The 13,624-nt window shown below is 39.7% G+C and overlaps 3 protein-coding genes across 3 annotated transcripts in view; 2 read left to right on the forward strand and 1 right to left on the reverse strand.

Moving 5' to 3' along the window:
* Positions 1-479: 479 nt before the first annotated feature.
* On the forward strand, positions 480-5,329 carry LOC6579746 (WD repeat-containing protein 19). Its single transcript, XM_002005592.4, has 9 exons — positions 480-791; positions 844-1,566; positions 1,628-2,243; positions 2,302-2,881; positions 2,947-3,229; positions 3,286-3,466; positions 3,519-4,602; positions 4,661-5,030; positions 5,101-5,329. The coding sequence occupies exons 1-9, from the start codon at positions 622-624 to the stop codon at positions 5,204-5,206; spliced, it is 4,113 nt and encodes a 1,370-aa protein (XP_002005628.1). The 5' UTR covers positions 480-621; the 3' UTR covers positions 5,207-5,329.
* On the reverse strand, positions 5,065-6,696 carry LOC26528018 (ATP synthase subunit s, mitochondrial). Its single transcript, XM_015163851.3, has 4 exons — positions 5,790-6,696; positions 5,641-5,727; positions 5,389-5,587; positions 5,065-5,315 (listed from the first exon to the last, which is right to left on the reverse strand). Exons 1-2 carry the CDS (start codon positions 6,467-6,469, stop codon positions 5,718-5,720), a joined length of 690 nt encoding a protein of 229 aa, XP_015019337.1. The 5' UTR covers positions 6,470-6,696; the 3' UTR covers positions 5,065-5,315; positions 5,389-5,587; positions 5,641-5,717.
* A 99-nt stretch (positions 6,697-6,795) lies between these two features.
* Positions 6,796-13,624, forward strand: part of LOC6579748 (leucine-rich repeats and immunoglobulin-like domains protein 3) — a 29,055-nt gene continuing 22,226 nt past the window's right edge. Inside the window, exon 1 of the mRNA XM_002005594.4 lies at positions 6,796-7,154. The gene's annotated coding sequence lies outside the window, so the exon portion shown is untranslated. The remainder of the gene's footprint in view (positions 7,155-13,624) is intronic.

Consider the following 13,624-nt stretch of genomic DNA (forward strand, 5'->3'; position numbering starts at 1 on the left):
CCGAAATATGTTGGTCGGTGGGAAAAGTGGGTAAGGGTAAGTGGGGGAACGCTATCTGCTGCAGCAAGCATTCTAGCTTGCTCAAGAATACAAATTATTTATAAGGCTCAATTTTACTGATTTCTAAATAGCTTATGTACACAAATATAAACTGCAGAGTATTAATTATAAATAGGCTAGTCTAGCCACTTTCAAAGATTCTAGATCTGGCTTGAAATAGGCTAAGCTATAAACACTGATGGTAACGGCAAAAACATGTAAACAAAGAAGAAAGCTTATTAACTCATCATCACAAATTTATTATACAAATCATTAAGAAGCTATATCAAATAGTTAAAAATAAAAATATACATATATAAAAAAGGATTCAGCTGTATATAAAATTAAGCTTCAACAAGTTTAAATATTTTATTTGTTTTATTTTTCCCACTCATTTATGGAAAATCATGGTCACACTATATATGAAATGAGTAGTATCGTTTGAAAACTACTTGTTGCTGTCATAGCAACGGTAAAAAGCGTAAACAGAAAACTGAAAAAAGTTTCAAACTCTGCAAAATGCAGCAAGAGTGCAAAAATTTCCGGAAAAACCATGCTGCTATAGAAGTTTAATCTTTGAAAATGTCGTTCGAGAAGATATTGTACAAATATGATGAGCCGCACGGCATTGGCGACGTCTACTTCATTTGGCAGAAGAGTGCCGGCGCTTTGCTGGCCACAACAGGCACCGATGGTTCCGTAGCTCTATACAATCGCCAAGGCCAGCTGGTGCAGCGCCTCATATTAGCCGGGTAACATTGATATATGCTTATCAATATATTTATTGTAAATTGCCCATTTCAGTCTATGCTCTGGTTTTGCTTGGGATTGCGAGGGAGATCTATTGGGGATCATTACCAGCAGCTCACCGAATATCACTCTTTGGGATTATGCGACCCAACAAAAGCTGACTGTCGAGTCTGGACTACGGGATCCGCTCACCTGCATCTTGTGGTCCAAGCAGCAGCAGATTTTGGCTGTAGGCACTGGACGTGGCAATTTGGCCATCTATAATCATCGCAGTGGAAAACGAACCCCGGTGATTGGCAAGCACAACAAGCGCATTACCTGCGGCGCATGGTCAGCACAGAATCTGCTTGCTCTCGGCTCTGACGACAAAAGCTTCTCACTGAGCACCGAAGATGGTGATACGGTGCGCATTGTTCAACTACGCGATGCTCCCTCCGATATGTACTTTGCAGAGATGGCGAATGATGAGCGCATAGCGGGCGACAATGCCATTAGCATGATCATTGGCAAACGCACGCTGTTCCTGTACTATCTGCCGGAGCCGGAGAATCCAACAGAACTCGGCTTCCAGAGTCGCTATGGTTCGCTGCTGCAGCACAAATGGTTTGGCGATGGCTACATACTGCTAGGATTTTCCAATGGCCATGTTGTGGCTATTTCGACGCATCCCAAGGACGTTGGCCAGGAGCTGTGGCAGGTGCGAAACCACAAGGATACGCTCACCGGCTTGGCCTATTGTCCATCTCTGGATATTGTTGCCTCCTGCGGCGATGACAAGTTAGTTGCTCCACATTTATTCACTGAAGCATTTTTCACTCTGACTTCTTCATCTACACAGTATCAAGATCCACTCGATTACTAATCTGCAGGAAACGGAACGAATTATCACAGTGCCGGATCATGCGAGCGTACAAATGATTGATTGGTCACCAGATGGACAGCTCCTGGCAGTCACTACCAGTGGAGGCACTGTGTACACCTATGTAACCAAGCTGCCGCACATGTTTGCCGTGTCGGCTCCACGTCTGGTCATGTTGAGCAGCCTGGCGGAAGTTTCTATTTACGTCTATGCTCCAGATAAATCAAAAACATTACCTTTTCGCCTGCCCTTGGAGACGGAGCCTTCATTTCTGGCCATTGGCCCGTATACGTTTGCTGCTGGCCTGGACAAACATGTCTGGTTCTATGACCTGGGCAAGACTTTAGGCGATGAGCCGCGTCCACTCAGCGAACGCGATCTGCCAAACGATATTGTGGCTATGAAATTGAATGCGGATTACTGCGCTGCCCTTTGCCCACCACAGTTGATACTGCAAGCAATCGCTGCGGATAATCCCAACTGCAAGGATAAGCTGCAGGCATGCTTTCCCAGTGCACTGCCCTCCTCCCTGCCCAGCGATGCTGTCATCACATGCTTTGCTCTCAGTCCGGAGCTGCTCATCTTTGCAACGGATGTGTGTAATAGGGAAACTACTTTTTGCTATTTGCTATTTATGGTGTTTGCCCTTTCAGATTGGCCACCTGGTGTTTTACTCGCTGGAGAAGTGGGATACGTGCACTATCTATCGTCATAGCAATGGTATACGCCAGCTTTACACAGACGTCGAGGGCACCAAAACAATTTTTATTGATGAACATGGCCAGGGCTTTGTCTATTTGCCCGCTTTGGATCAGGAGGCTCTGCTCATTGCGGAGCTACCCAAACAGTGCTTGGGATGCCTGTGGGACTTGACTCAATCGAACATTTTCATTAGCTACGACTCCCGCCTGGTTTATACGCATGTCTTCACGCGTCACTCCGTGCGTGGCAGATACAGTCAGAGATTGGGTGAGTCGAAGCTAAATCCTGGCCAGGTGCCCCTGCTGGTCTGTGCGGGTGAGATGGCCTTGCACATCGATGGCGGGCAGTATGCAACGCAGTGCTTGAGCACACATGTCATCAATCCCACAAATAGTCAAACGGATAATCTGCTGCTGCTGCTGAAGCTCAAGAAATATGACGAGGCCTACAAGCTGTGCGAGCAGATGCAATTGGACAGCGCTTGGCGTCAATTTGGCGAGCATGCCATCGCCGATCTGGAGCCGGAAATTGGTTAACTATGAATTATATAATAATGTTTTCTTAAATCTAAATATCATTTATCTCTATATGAACAGCTCTGCGCGCTTATCGTCAATTGGGCGATGCTGCTTTAGTCAATGCGCTGGACGAATTGGTCTATGTCGAGGATTTGCATATGTTGTGCGGCTGCTGTTGCATGCTTCTGGGTCAGTACGATCAAGCCAAGGAGTACTTGTTGAAAGGATCGTATACACGCGCTGCTCTGGATCTAAGCAGGGATTTGCTGCAATGGGATCAGGCGTTGCTCTTGGCGCACAAATATGAACCGAATGAGGTGCCTTACATAGCGCGAGAGTATGCTCAACAATTGGAATTTACGTAAGACGGGAACAATTCTCTGTAAAGATGCGTTTTTGAAGAGTTTTTTCTCCTAGTGGCAACTATGCGGATGCTTTGTATCACTACGAGAAAGGTTACAAGGAGGATCTGATTAACAACGAGGACTCAGAGCCGCCCACTTTGCTGCACAGCACACCGGAATACGAGGAGCATGTGCGTCTCTGCAAAATGGGCATTGCACGCACCTCCATACGTGCGGGCGATTTTCGACGTGGCGTAAGGAACTTCACATTGTTTCACACAGTCTTTATAATATTATTCCATCCAGATTCAATATGCTGTGGAGCTGCAGGACAAGCAGCTGCTCTTCGACTGCGCCGAGCTGCTGGCCACTGTGGGTCACCTCACAGAGGCGGCCGGACTTTACGAACGTGGCGGCTACTACGATGAGGCTTGCGGGCATTATATTTCTCTGAAGATGTGGCACAAGGCTAACAATATATTGGGCCATGTGAAGAGCAGCAAATTACATGCAGCCTATGCCAAGGCCAAGGAAGCGGACGGACAGTTCGAGCAAGCCATAAACAGCTACCGTATTGCTGGAGATTTGGATGCGTGTGTTAGAATCTATCTAGATCATCTCTGTGATCCACATGCTGCCTCCGAAATAGTCCTCGAGTCACGCTCAATGGACGCAGCCAAAATGCTGGCCAAGTTCTATCAGAAAATCAACGATATCGATCAGGCTCTACAGTTCCTCGTCATTTGCGGCTGTGTGGAGGAGGCCTTTGCTCTGGCTCAGCGTCATAATAAGCTGCGTCGCCATGGCGAACTGCTGGAGCGCTATGAGAATGCCAAATCTGCAGATTATCTGGCACTGGCTCATTATTTTGAGAGCGAGAAATATACGCTGCTAGCGGGAAAATATTATTTTCTGGCCAGAGAATTTACCAAGGCTCTCCGATTCCTGCTCAAGGCCTCTGCTTTCAGTAATGAGGAATCGCAGGCACTATCGCTGGCCATTGATTGCGTGGCCACCTCCAATAATGAACAGCTGGCCACGCAGCTAATTGAATTTCTGCTGGGCGAACTCGATGGTGTGCCCAAGGATCCTCGATATCTGTTCCGCTTGTATATGGCGCGCAAGCACTTCAAGGACGCGGCTAAGACAGCCGTTATTATAGCCAATCAGGAGCAGATTTCGGGCAATTATAAATCTGCAAGAGACTTACTTTACTCCATGTACCAGGAGCTGCGTCGCAATAATCTCTCGGTGACTGCTGAACTGCGGCACAATTTGATATTGCTGCATCGCTATACGCTCGTGCGCATCCATGTCAAGCTGGGCAATCATCTGCTGGCTGCCAAGCTGCTCGTTCAGGTGGCTGCCTGCATCTCACAATTTCCAGAACGTAAACTAGATATTTAAATTTTAGTATAATATATATATTAAATCTTGATTATCCTCAGATATTGTGCCCATACTGACTTCGACTGTTATCGAATGCCATCGCGCTGGCCTAAAGAAATCCGCTTTTACCTATGCCTCGATGCTCATGCGTCCCGATTATCGCAATCAACTGGACGGGCGTTATATTAAGAAGATCGAATCAATTGTCCGCAAGGCACCGAAGGGCATCAAACAGCTACGCGATGAGATCGACGACGAGACAATGGAATGTCCCATCTGCGATGCCAATCTGCCCAACATGGAGGTCACCTGCTACAGCTGCAAGACTACGCTGCCCATTTGCATTGCAACGGGTCAGCACATCATCAAAACTCAAATGACATCCTGTCCGCAATGCGATTTTTTATGTTTTCGCGGAGAGATGGAGAAGTGGGTCTACCTTATATATATATATAAAGATGACTTATAAATATAATATATACTTTATATTTGCTTATAGCATTCTGTCGGAAACTGGAGACTGTCCCATGTGTGGCGAGCGTGTGGCTCCTGAGCAGCTCCTGGATGTCGAAGATATACGTCCTTATATACTGGCTGCCACCTAGACTATACATCATTTAGTACATAATACAGATAGACTGCACGGAACACCAAATAATATTTGATAAGTTATTTAGGGCATTTTATAACAATGCTGCATAGCACCAATTACACCTGGATACAAAACACAACATGGATTTTCAATTTAGTTATTGAGTTTACAAAGATCTTTCGATACTTTACTTACATCTCAATTATGCTTACATATACAATTCTTGATAAAGCTTGTCCATGACAGGATCACAGATATTAATGAGATATATAGTCATTTGAGGCTTGACTTCGCAGGATACAGTACTCGCTGGCTTAGATCATTAGAAAACAGTTTACCCAAATGATACAAATAGTATAAAGCACTTGCTTTCCTTCATTCCTTGACTGAAGACCTAGGCAAAGAAAGATTATTATAAGATGATTTCATAGCAACCAAAGTACTTACATTTTCACAAGCAACCCAAATTATTTCTGTATTGTTGTCTCCAGTATTCAGAAGACCATTGAAATGCTCAACTCAACTCATTTATTTCTAGAAAAATTAACAATTTCAATACGACCTATTCGCTTAGAGCGCATTGCTTTTAAAATTACATTCCACGCTTTGTGGCCTGTATGTCACAGTCAGGCAGGCTTTTTTTTAGGCTTCTGGCCACTTCATCTATATCCTTGACGAAAGGCATATCGAAGATAAGCAACTGCTTCAGATTTTGCAGTTGGCCTATGATGGCCAAGCCGGAGTCCCTGATATTATAACAGCCGGATACCTGTAGATGAGTTAGCGACTGGCTGATGTATGCCAATCCCTCTAGGCCGTCGTTTTCCAAATGCTTGCATTTGTGAAATATAACGGTGTCTATGTTTTTGCAGCCTTCGAAATGGTGCAAGCCAATTTTCATGATCGATGAATTGGTGGCGTCCACAACTTTAATACGAAACGGTACATTCTCCGCCGGCAGATGATTGTAATCCTTCCACAGTTTTGTTGGATTTTCAGTGAAACGTACACCTCCACCATTTTTTAATATCCATTCGGCGCAGAGGCGATTCGGACCCACCTTTGACAAACGATCCTTATCCACCTGGTTGAAGGCCACAGCCACATAGCCCCATATCCTGCGTACTATTGGTATTGATATCGGAGTTATAGTTTCTGTATGTGGTGTGGTAACACTACACCAGGAATTTGGTTGAAAGCCATTGCCAGTCGCTTGTGCTATTGATAAACGTTTTGGAAGAGATTTTGTAATCGTGTGTAAAACAGACATTGTCATAAACACAACAGATGTTTTTATTAGCACAGCCCTGTCTTTGATTCGCCTTTGCCGTTAAACAGGTGTTTTTAGCAAGCCGCACAATACAGCCCTGTGCGTTATGCAGCCCTCGTGCAAAACAAACTTATATTTGTTTCTTTGCTTTAATGGATTTAATGGTCCCTATATTTAAAAGCAAATTAGCCATTTTTGTTATTTGATTGAGCCAAAAAAGTTATTTTCAATAACATTTTTTGAAACTTGTCAGCCCTGTTAAAGCAGGTCTGACTGTTGTCGCAGCGTAGCGCAGCTGAACATTCACACACTCTCAACTTATCGATATAATATTTACAATCAGTTCTCGTTTAGTTGTCATAGCGTGAGGTTGTCGAGTCGGGAGAGTGCAAGCGTTTCTTCTCGCTTAATTAATCGAAAACAAAAGCGCGTGTATGTTCCAAATCAATATAAAACTAACTAAAAACATAAAATAATTAAATGCAAGTGTATTGCATATGTGTGATAACACATAATAAGCAAAATGCATTGCCTTTTGTGCAGGCAACAAAATTCTAATAGTACAAGTGAGAACTTCTACACAGCGATTGAGAAGAGAGAGAGTGAGTGAACAAGAGCGCCTGCGAGAGCGAGCATAAAATCACAGTCACAGCAGCAGCAATAACAAAAATAAATACAAACACACTAAAATGTACGTACATAGTAGTTTTTAAGGCATTTTAACTTTTTACGTGATATTGTTTTGTTACGCATTTATTTTCTGTAAGTCTAGTTGGCGGCAACAATCAAAACAATCAAACGAAAAACCAAATTCAATCTTGATAGGCATGCACCACATACACACTCACACACAAGCACACATATGTAGATATGCATGCACGCATACATGTGAATGTATGGCAGGCGCGCATTAAATAAAAATAAATTCTGCCGCTGCGTTTGCGTTTAGTTTATTTTGTGAGTACGTGCGTGTGTGTGCCTGTGTGTGTGTCGGTGTCAGTGACGTTGCGGCGCTGCCTCAGTCGCTGTCCCGCTGTCTCACTAGCTGCTGCCCGCTGCCAACGCGCGCGTCAGCATCGAACGTGTTAAAGTGACGAATAAACAACACAGAATCGTTCACTAGAAAAGATACGACAAATAGACATATAGACAGACAGACAGTCAAACATTTGTACATTTCTTTCACACAAACACACATCCAATCACACACACAGACACGCTGTGCCTTTATAGCCGCAGCAGACATTTTGGCTGCTCCGTTCGCGCAATTTGTTTATATGAGTGCAACCGCAACGTACCCCTACCCCACCCGCTCTCTCTTAATACCGTTTGCTAGGTGTGTAAATGCCCCCACCTCCCACGCCTCCCCCACCAACAACTCTATTGCCATACGTTTCAGCCAGCAGTTTTCATTCACGCTAATTTTGCCTTCACTTCTATTTATATGCTCATTTTGAATAAACTTATGAAAAGGGTATATTGAATTTGTCAGCATTCATGTTGCAGTTTGTTTAATTTAGATTATATAATATGAATTGCTAAGCTTATCCTAAGGTCGGATTCCTAATGTTTCTGCCAGCAGCACTTTACAGTTGTTTATGCCTTTTCCTATATAGCCCAGTTCCTATTGCCTTTCTATAGGGCATCTCGCTGTCGACCTCTGTCGCCTGTAGCGCTTTTACTTGTTTTCTACTTCCACTTTTGTTTTGTTTTTGTTTTTTTTTTTTTTTTCGTCTACTCCTGAGGCACCCAACTGTGTATATGTGTGTGTGTTTGAGTGTGATTGTGTGTGTGCGTGTGCCAAGATGAAGAATGATATGCAGCAATGTTAGATGATAAATAGCGCGCTATATTAAATGATTTATTTTGCCTGCCTGCGTGCCCTCTCTTTCCCTCTGCCTCCCCACCTCAGGTTCATTGTGCCCGTTCGCTCGCTCGCTTTGCATCTCTCTCTCTTGACCGTAGCTAAAGGCAGTCCATCTATGGACTAATGCTAATGCCTATGCTGTGCTTTCAATCTGTATATCTTGCCGTTGCCGTTGCCTTCGTTGTTGTTGTTGTTCTTGCTCCCATTGTTGCTGTTGTTGCTCTGGTAATTGATCAAGCAATTGTACAAATCCACGGACGGTACAGTCGGTACAGTGCGCCTTTCATTCAGTTTAATAAATCTGAACGCAAGTTCAAGAAATCTTAATCTGCTCTAAACGATCTCACATGCTTTTTATCCTCAACTATTTTTCATTTGTAAATTTCAACTGCATAATAGCTTCAGCATTACAAGATTGCAATCTTAATTCGTTTATTAGAGGAAATCTAAGCGTAAATCATATAACTCAGATTTGAATAAACTATATTATAAATGACAACATTATATATATCATAAAATGTCATATATTATCTACATTTTCTATCGATTGTACTAATTTTTGAAATCAACTTAAAACAAATTAATATTAATAGAATAAAAATGTAATTTAAATTGATATTGTTATACACTCTTAATAGAAGTAAACTTTCAGAAATATATAAAAAGGCAAAGAAATCAAAGATTTTATATTTGTATACTTATACTCTATAGCAAAAAACATCTTGTTTTAAGTATTACTAAATTCAATGCAAGCTTCCAGCTATTTCTCCTCTTTTATCTTACATATATAATATATAGTTATTTCCGGATTGTACTTATTATAAAATTGTTTAGATAAATCAATTGAAATGCCATTTGCTGGATGCTGTTGATTCAAATATTTCAACAATTATTTCATTTACTGTTGGGGATTTTATTTCTCCACTAATCGCATATCATTTCCACAGCATTTCCACTGGCTTTAATCGTTTGCCACGGTCGACAGCGATACACAGAGAGAGAGGGAGAGAGAGAAGAAACATGAAAACAATTTTTTAAAAATCTGATTTTTTGTGCCATTTATGCGGCTTTTTTTTTATTTATTTATTTCTATCAAATTAGTTATAATTACACTTAATGCAATTTAGTTATGAGGTTCTCTTTGGTTGTTGTTGGTGCTTTCTCTCCCTCTGACTGTTCGTGCTGGTTTTATTTTATTTTTTTCTTCTTCCTCGTCTGTTCGCTCTTCGGGGGGTTTTCACGATTTGTGCAAGTTGCATTTGTTGTTGTTGTTGTTGCGGCTGTTGCATTTGAAGCTTTAGAAAAAACGTTTTTTTGTTACAAGGGCTTGGCATATACCACATTAGCACACACACTTACATACACATATAATGAGGGTGCCACAGAGAGTGTGATGCGAGGGAGGGAGAAGGAATGCCCCTGCTGTTTCTATTGAGCACACGGCGAGGTGTTAATGCATTCTGGATTTCTAGATTTTTGTAGTTGGTCTGATAATTTTTAACCGCATTCTGAGTACCTTGTGCTGATTCCTCTTCTTCTTTTTCAACGTCTACTTCTACTTGGTATTTAATTTATTTTATTTTTGTATTTTTTATTGCATATTGTTTGCACTCAACCAAGATTCGTAATGTGCTAAAACATTTATGAATTAGCGCGAAAGCCACGTTCCAAGTATAAAGATTTGCTTAACGATCGTGTCGAGAGAACTGGAAAAAACGTTACTTGGATGAAAAAGTGTAGATATGGCTTGAAAATAAATGTATATAATATGTATATTTACTTATATAAATTTATTTCTTATATGTTTAAATTGTATATATGCAAAATTATTTTATTTATACTTTAATCAAGTTTTCAAGCGACATCATTTTTAATCTTTACTTGAAAGAGCAATTAATGAGATATGATAAATATACACATAGAAACAAAAAAATTAGATTTCTAAATTTAAATGAAATATTTTTCTGGTATATTTAGCGATTCTTATACGCCGAAAAAATGTTTTATATATAAATATATTTGTGTATAAATATATGTATAACAATTTGTATGTCAGCTGTATAATATATATGTAATATATATATATAAATATATAATAGATAACTCAAACATATTTTTGTCTAACATCATAAAAAGTGTGGTATTAAATCAATTTTTATATCATCTACATTTTAAAAACATTTTGATATCCATCATTTATTAGACAAGGTTTATTATATACTATATATACCGATTCATTAAAAATAGTATATATGTGATATATACTAAGTATAACTATTAATTAATTTATGGCAAATTTCATTGGGAAGGTTATACGGTAATACTAAAAAAATAGTTTTACTATAGATAAATTCATTCGTTATCAGCTATGTGATATACTAACGGATATTACTTCATATTTTAAAATATGCAAAAAAAAAAAAAATAGAAAATAACACCTTATCATATTCATATTTTCTTATCTAGTATGTATATAATATATTGTCTTTTTATATGTGTATAATATATTTTTGTTGGTTTTTTTTCTTAGATATATGAATGCATCTCTTCCATATGTATATCATTTTTATGTCGATTTGTTTCTGACAAATATCTATCCCAGATTATGTATATCCCATGTAGCTCGATCTCTCTTTCTCTTCTTCCATCTCAGAGCTTCAAATTCAACTTTATATATATAAATATATATTTCTGTACTCTCCCAGCTAATCTTTGCCTTCTTCCCTAGCTTACACATTGCCTGATCAACCTATAAGACCCAGCATGCCTATTGTGGAATAGGAATTTATGATTCATATTGCACGCAATTTATGATGCTCGCAAAACACAACTAAGAGGATTAAAAATATGATTTATGATTTCCTTCTTAAGAGGATCTAACCATAGCCAATCCAATAGCTAGAGAACTGCAGCTTCATCATCCGTGCGAAGATTTCAAAGGAGTCGCTTGCTCTCTGGCTAACTTTGATTATATGAATGATGCTTAATATGCCATGAAATTGTTTGGCCTCATTGCTTATTATTGTGAACATTATGATTGTTATTAGCAACGAAACCTCAGCTAGATTTTCCATATCATTTAACACGTGCAAAAAACAATCAGTTGAAGTCGTTTTTCCAGCTAAACACGAGTTGCGGCTTGGCCTTATGCTTTATAGATGTATATGTATATATATATTTATTTATATATATATATATATATGTATGTATGTTTGCATGTCTATATGGTTTGTTAAGGTGTATCCAAGGGGCCTCAAGGTGTGAATTCTAGTTAAATTCAATATCATAATATGCGCATCGTATGCATATGGGGCCGTCAATTTTCTTAGCCAAGATTATATCAAAAGGAGGGTAGAGAGCTCATAAATAAATGCATTTAATGCTTGGCTGCGCGCCTGCTAAAGTCGACTTTGTTCAGTACTTTATTTTCTTCTGTTTCTGCTTCTTCTTGTGCTTCTTCTTCGCTTTTTTAGTTGAGCTTGTCTCACGGAAGGAATCTGCGGCAATTGGCCAAGACTTGCAGCACTTTGACTTGAACCTTCGCTCTTCTCATCATTAGCAATTTGAAATGCATTCAAAAAAGGAGCTCGCTCTCTCTGTATGTGTGTGTGTATATGTGTGTATCCAATTATTTTCACATTTTATGGCGTAAATTTTCTTAAGCCCCCCAAAACCATTTTTCAACCGAAACGAAACGAAGACAACAACAGAAATGCAGCTCCACGTCCACGTCCACGTCGACGTCCAGCTCCAACTAAGGCACAGCACCGCAGAGCAACAAATCTTAAAAAGGCATCAAGATTATTGCACAGAAAAATTCTTTTCTTCACACCTCGAACGTTAGCTGGGATGGCTGGGATGGCTGTGGATGGCAGGCCCCAGCGGAGACTTCCGAGCGGGACAACAACAAAAGGCCAAGGCTCCAAAGAATTAAATGCGACTTCAAAGAAAGGCACAAACAGCAGTATTGAAGACGATGAAGAAGAAGAAGAAGCAGCAGCGGCGGCAGCAGCAGCAGCAGCAGCAACAAGAAATATGGTCAAAACGAATGCGGCCAACACCAACAATGGACATGTGCAACAACAACAACAGCAACAGCAGCAACAATAAAAACCAATTTAAGCCAACCGACGCGTCGCCTCCATGCGGCTCGCTGCGTCTATCTGTATCTGTATCTCTCGCATGTGTGTGTGTGTGTGTGTCTGGAGGATTTCACGTAGGTTGTTGTTATTTTTCTTTTAACTCGAACTGACGTTGGGCACAAAACGTCAACTGTGAGGCAGCAACAACAACAACAACAACAAATGCAACAGCCACAGCAACGCATACGCAATCAGTTTCAGAAATCAGATTCGGTTCGAAGTTGAATAGTTGTCGGTTATGTTGTTGTTGTTGTTCTTGTTATTATGTGGGTATCTCTCTATGTGCCACATGTGTGTGTGTGCTGGTGTGTGTGTGTTTGCTACGTGCACGTCTGCTGGTCTCTACTTATTCTTCTTCTTTTTCGACTTCTTCAGCCGCATAGGGTTAAACAGATCTATTGATATACAAAACATGTTTCGAACAAACAAACAAAAAAATAAATAAAAATATATTTAAATTATTTACAACTCGCTCTATTATAATGAAAAAAGGTAATGCCAGAGCTAAGCAAATGCCCAAAAAGTTAGTTCTCACAAAAGCCAATTTAAAAGAAATCTAAAAATATACCAAATACTATATATATGGCTATAATATGATATATTTCTAGGTCTAGTGAATCGCCGTTAGTAAATAGATTACCTTAAATACAACTATAAGAGTATTAATTGTAATGTGTGTGCAAAGTAGAAGAGAATGAGAATCGTGTAGAAAATACCAAAATACAATGGGGATTTAAATGACTTTTTTTACTATTAAAAAGTAATTGAAAGAAAGGTACCTGAAAGACGTTTAAGTCATGTACACATTTACAACAAAAGAGGTTTGTTTTTACCGTATAGCTCTATGGCAGAAATCTATATTATCTTTATTCAGTATAACTTTTTTTAAAAACTTTAACTAGAACTTGCCTAACCTACCTACATATATAGATATTATATTGTTTGCTGATATCTTAGATTAAGTATGTATATGTATTTGGATTTTAATTTCTTATAATATGAAAACTTAAGTTAGAGACTCATTGATATCAGATATATTGATTCTAAAACTGCGCTGAGATTAAGAGAAATTTTGAAAATGAATGACAGAAAATATCCACTTTTCTATATAACAAAATACTAAGATATGCTACAATTATGTGCACTACAATA

The sequence above is a fragment of the Drosophila mojavensis genome, unplaced genomic scaffold (genome assembly GCF_018153725.1).
Source record: "Drosophila mojavensis isolate 15081-1352.22 unplaced genomic scaffold, ASM1815372v1 contig_80, whole genome shotgun sequence".
Taxonomy (NCBI): Eukaryota; Metazoa; Arthropoda; class Insecta; order Diptera; family Drosophilidae; genus Drosophila; species Drosophila mojavensis.

Bases quoted from the DNA above. Each gene is read 5' to 3' on its own strand.
- LOC26528018 (XM_015163851.3), bottom strand. From the start codon at position 6,469: ATGACAATGTCTGTTTTACACACGATTACAAAATCTCTTCCAAAACGT.
- LOC6579746 (XM_002005592.4), top strand. From the start codon at position 622: ATGTCGTTCGAGAAGATATTGTACAAATATGATGAGCCGCACGGCATT. The intron at 3,230-3,285 runs GTAAGACGGGAA...TTTTTCTCCTAG, and splicing joins GCTCAACAATTGGAATTTAC to TGGCAACTATGCGGATGCTT. The intron at 5,031-5,100 runs GTGGGTCTACCT...ATTTGCTTATAG, and splicing joins TTTCGCGGAGAGATGGAGAA to CATTCTGTCGGAAACTGGAG.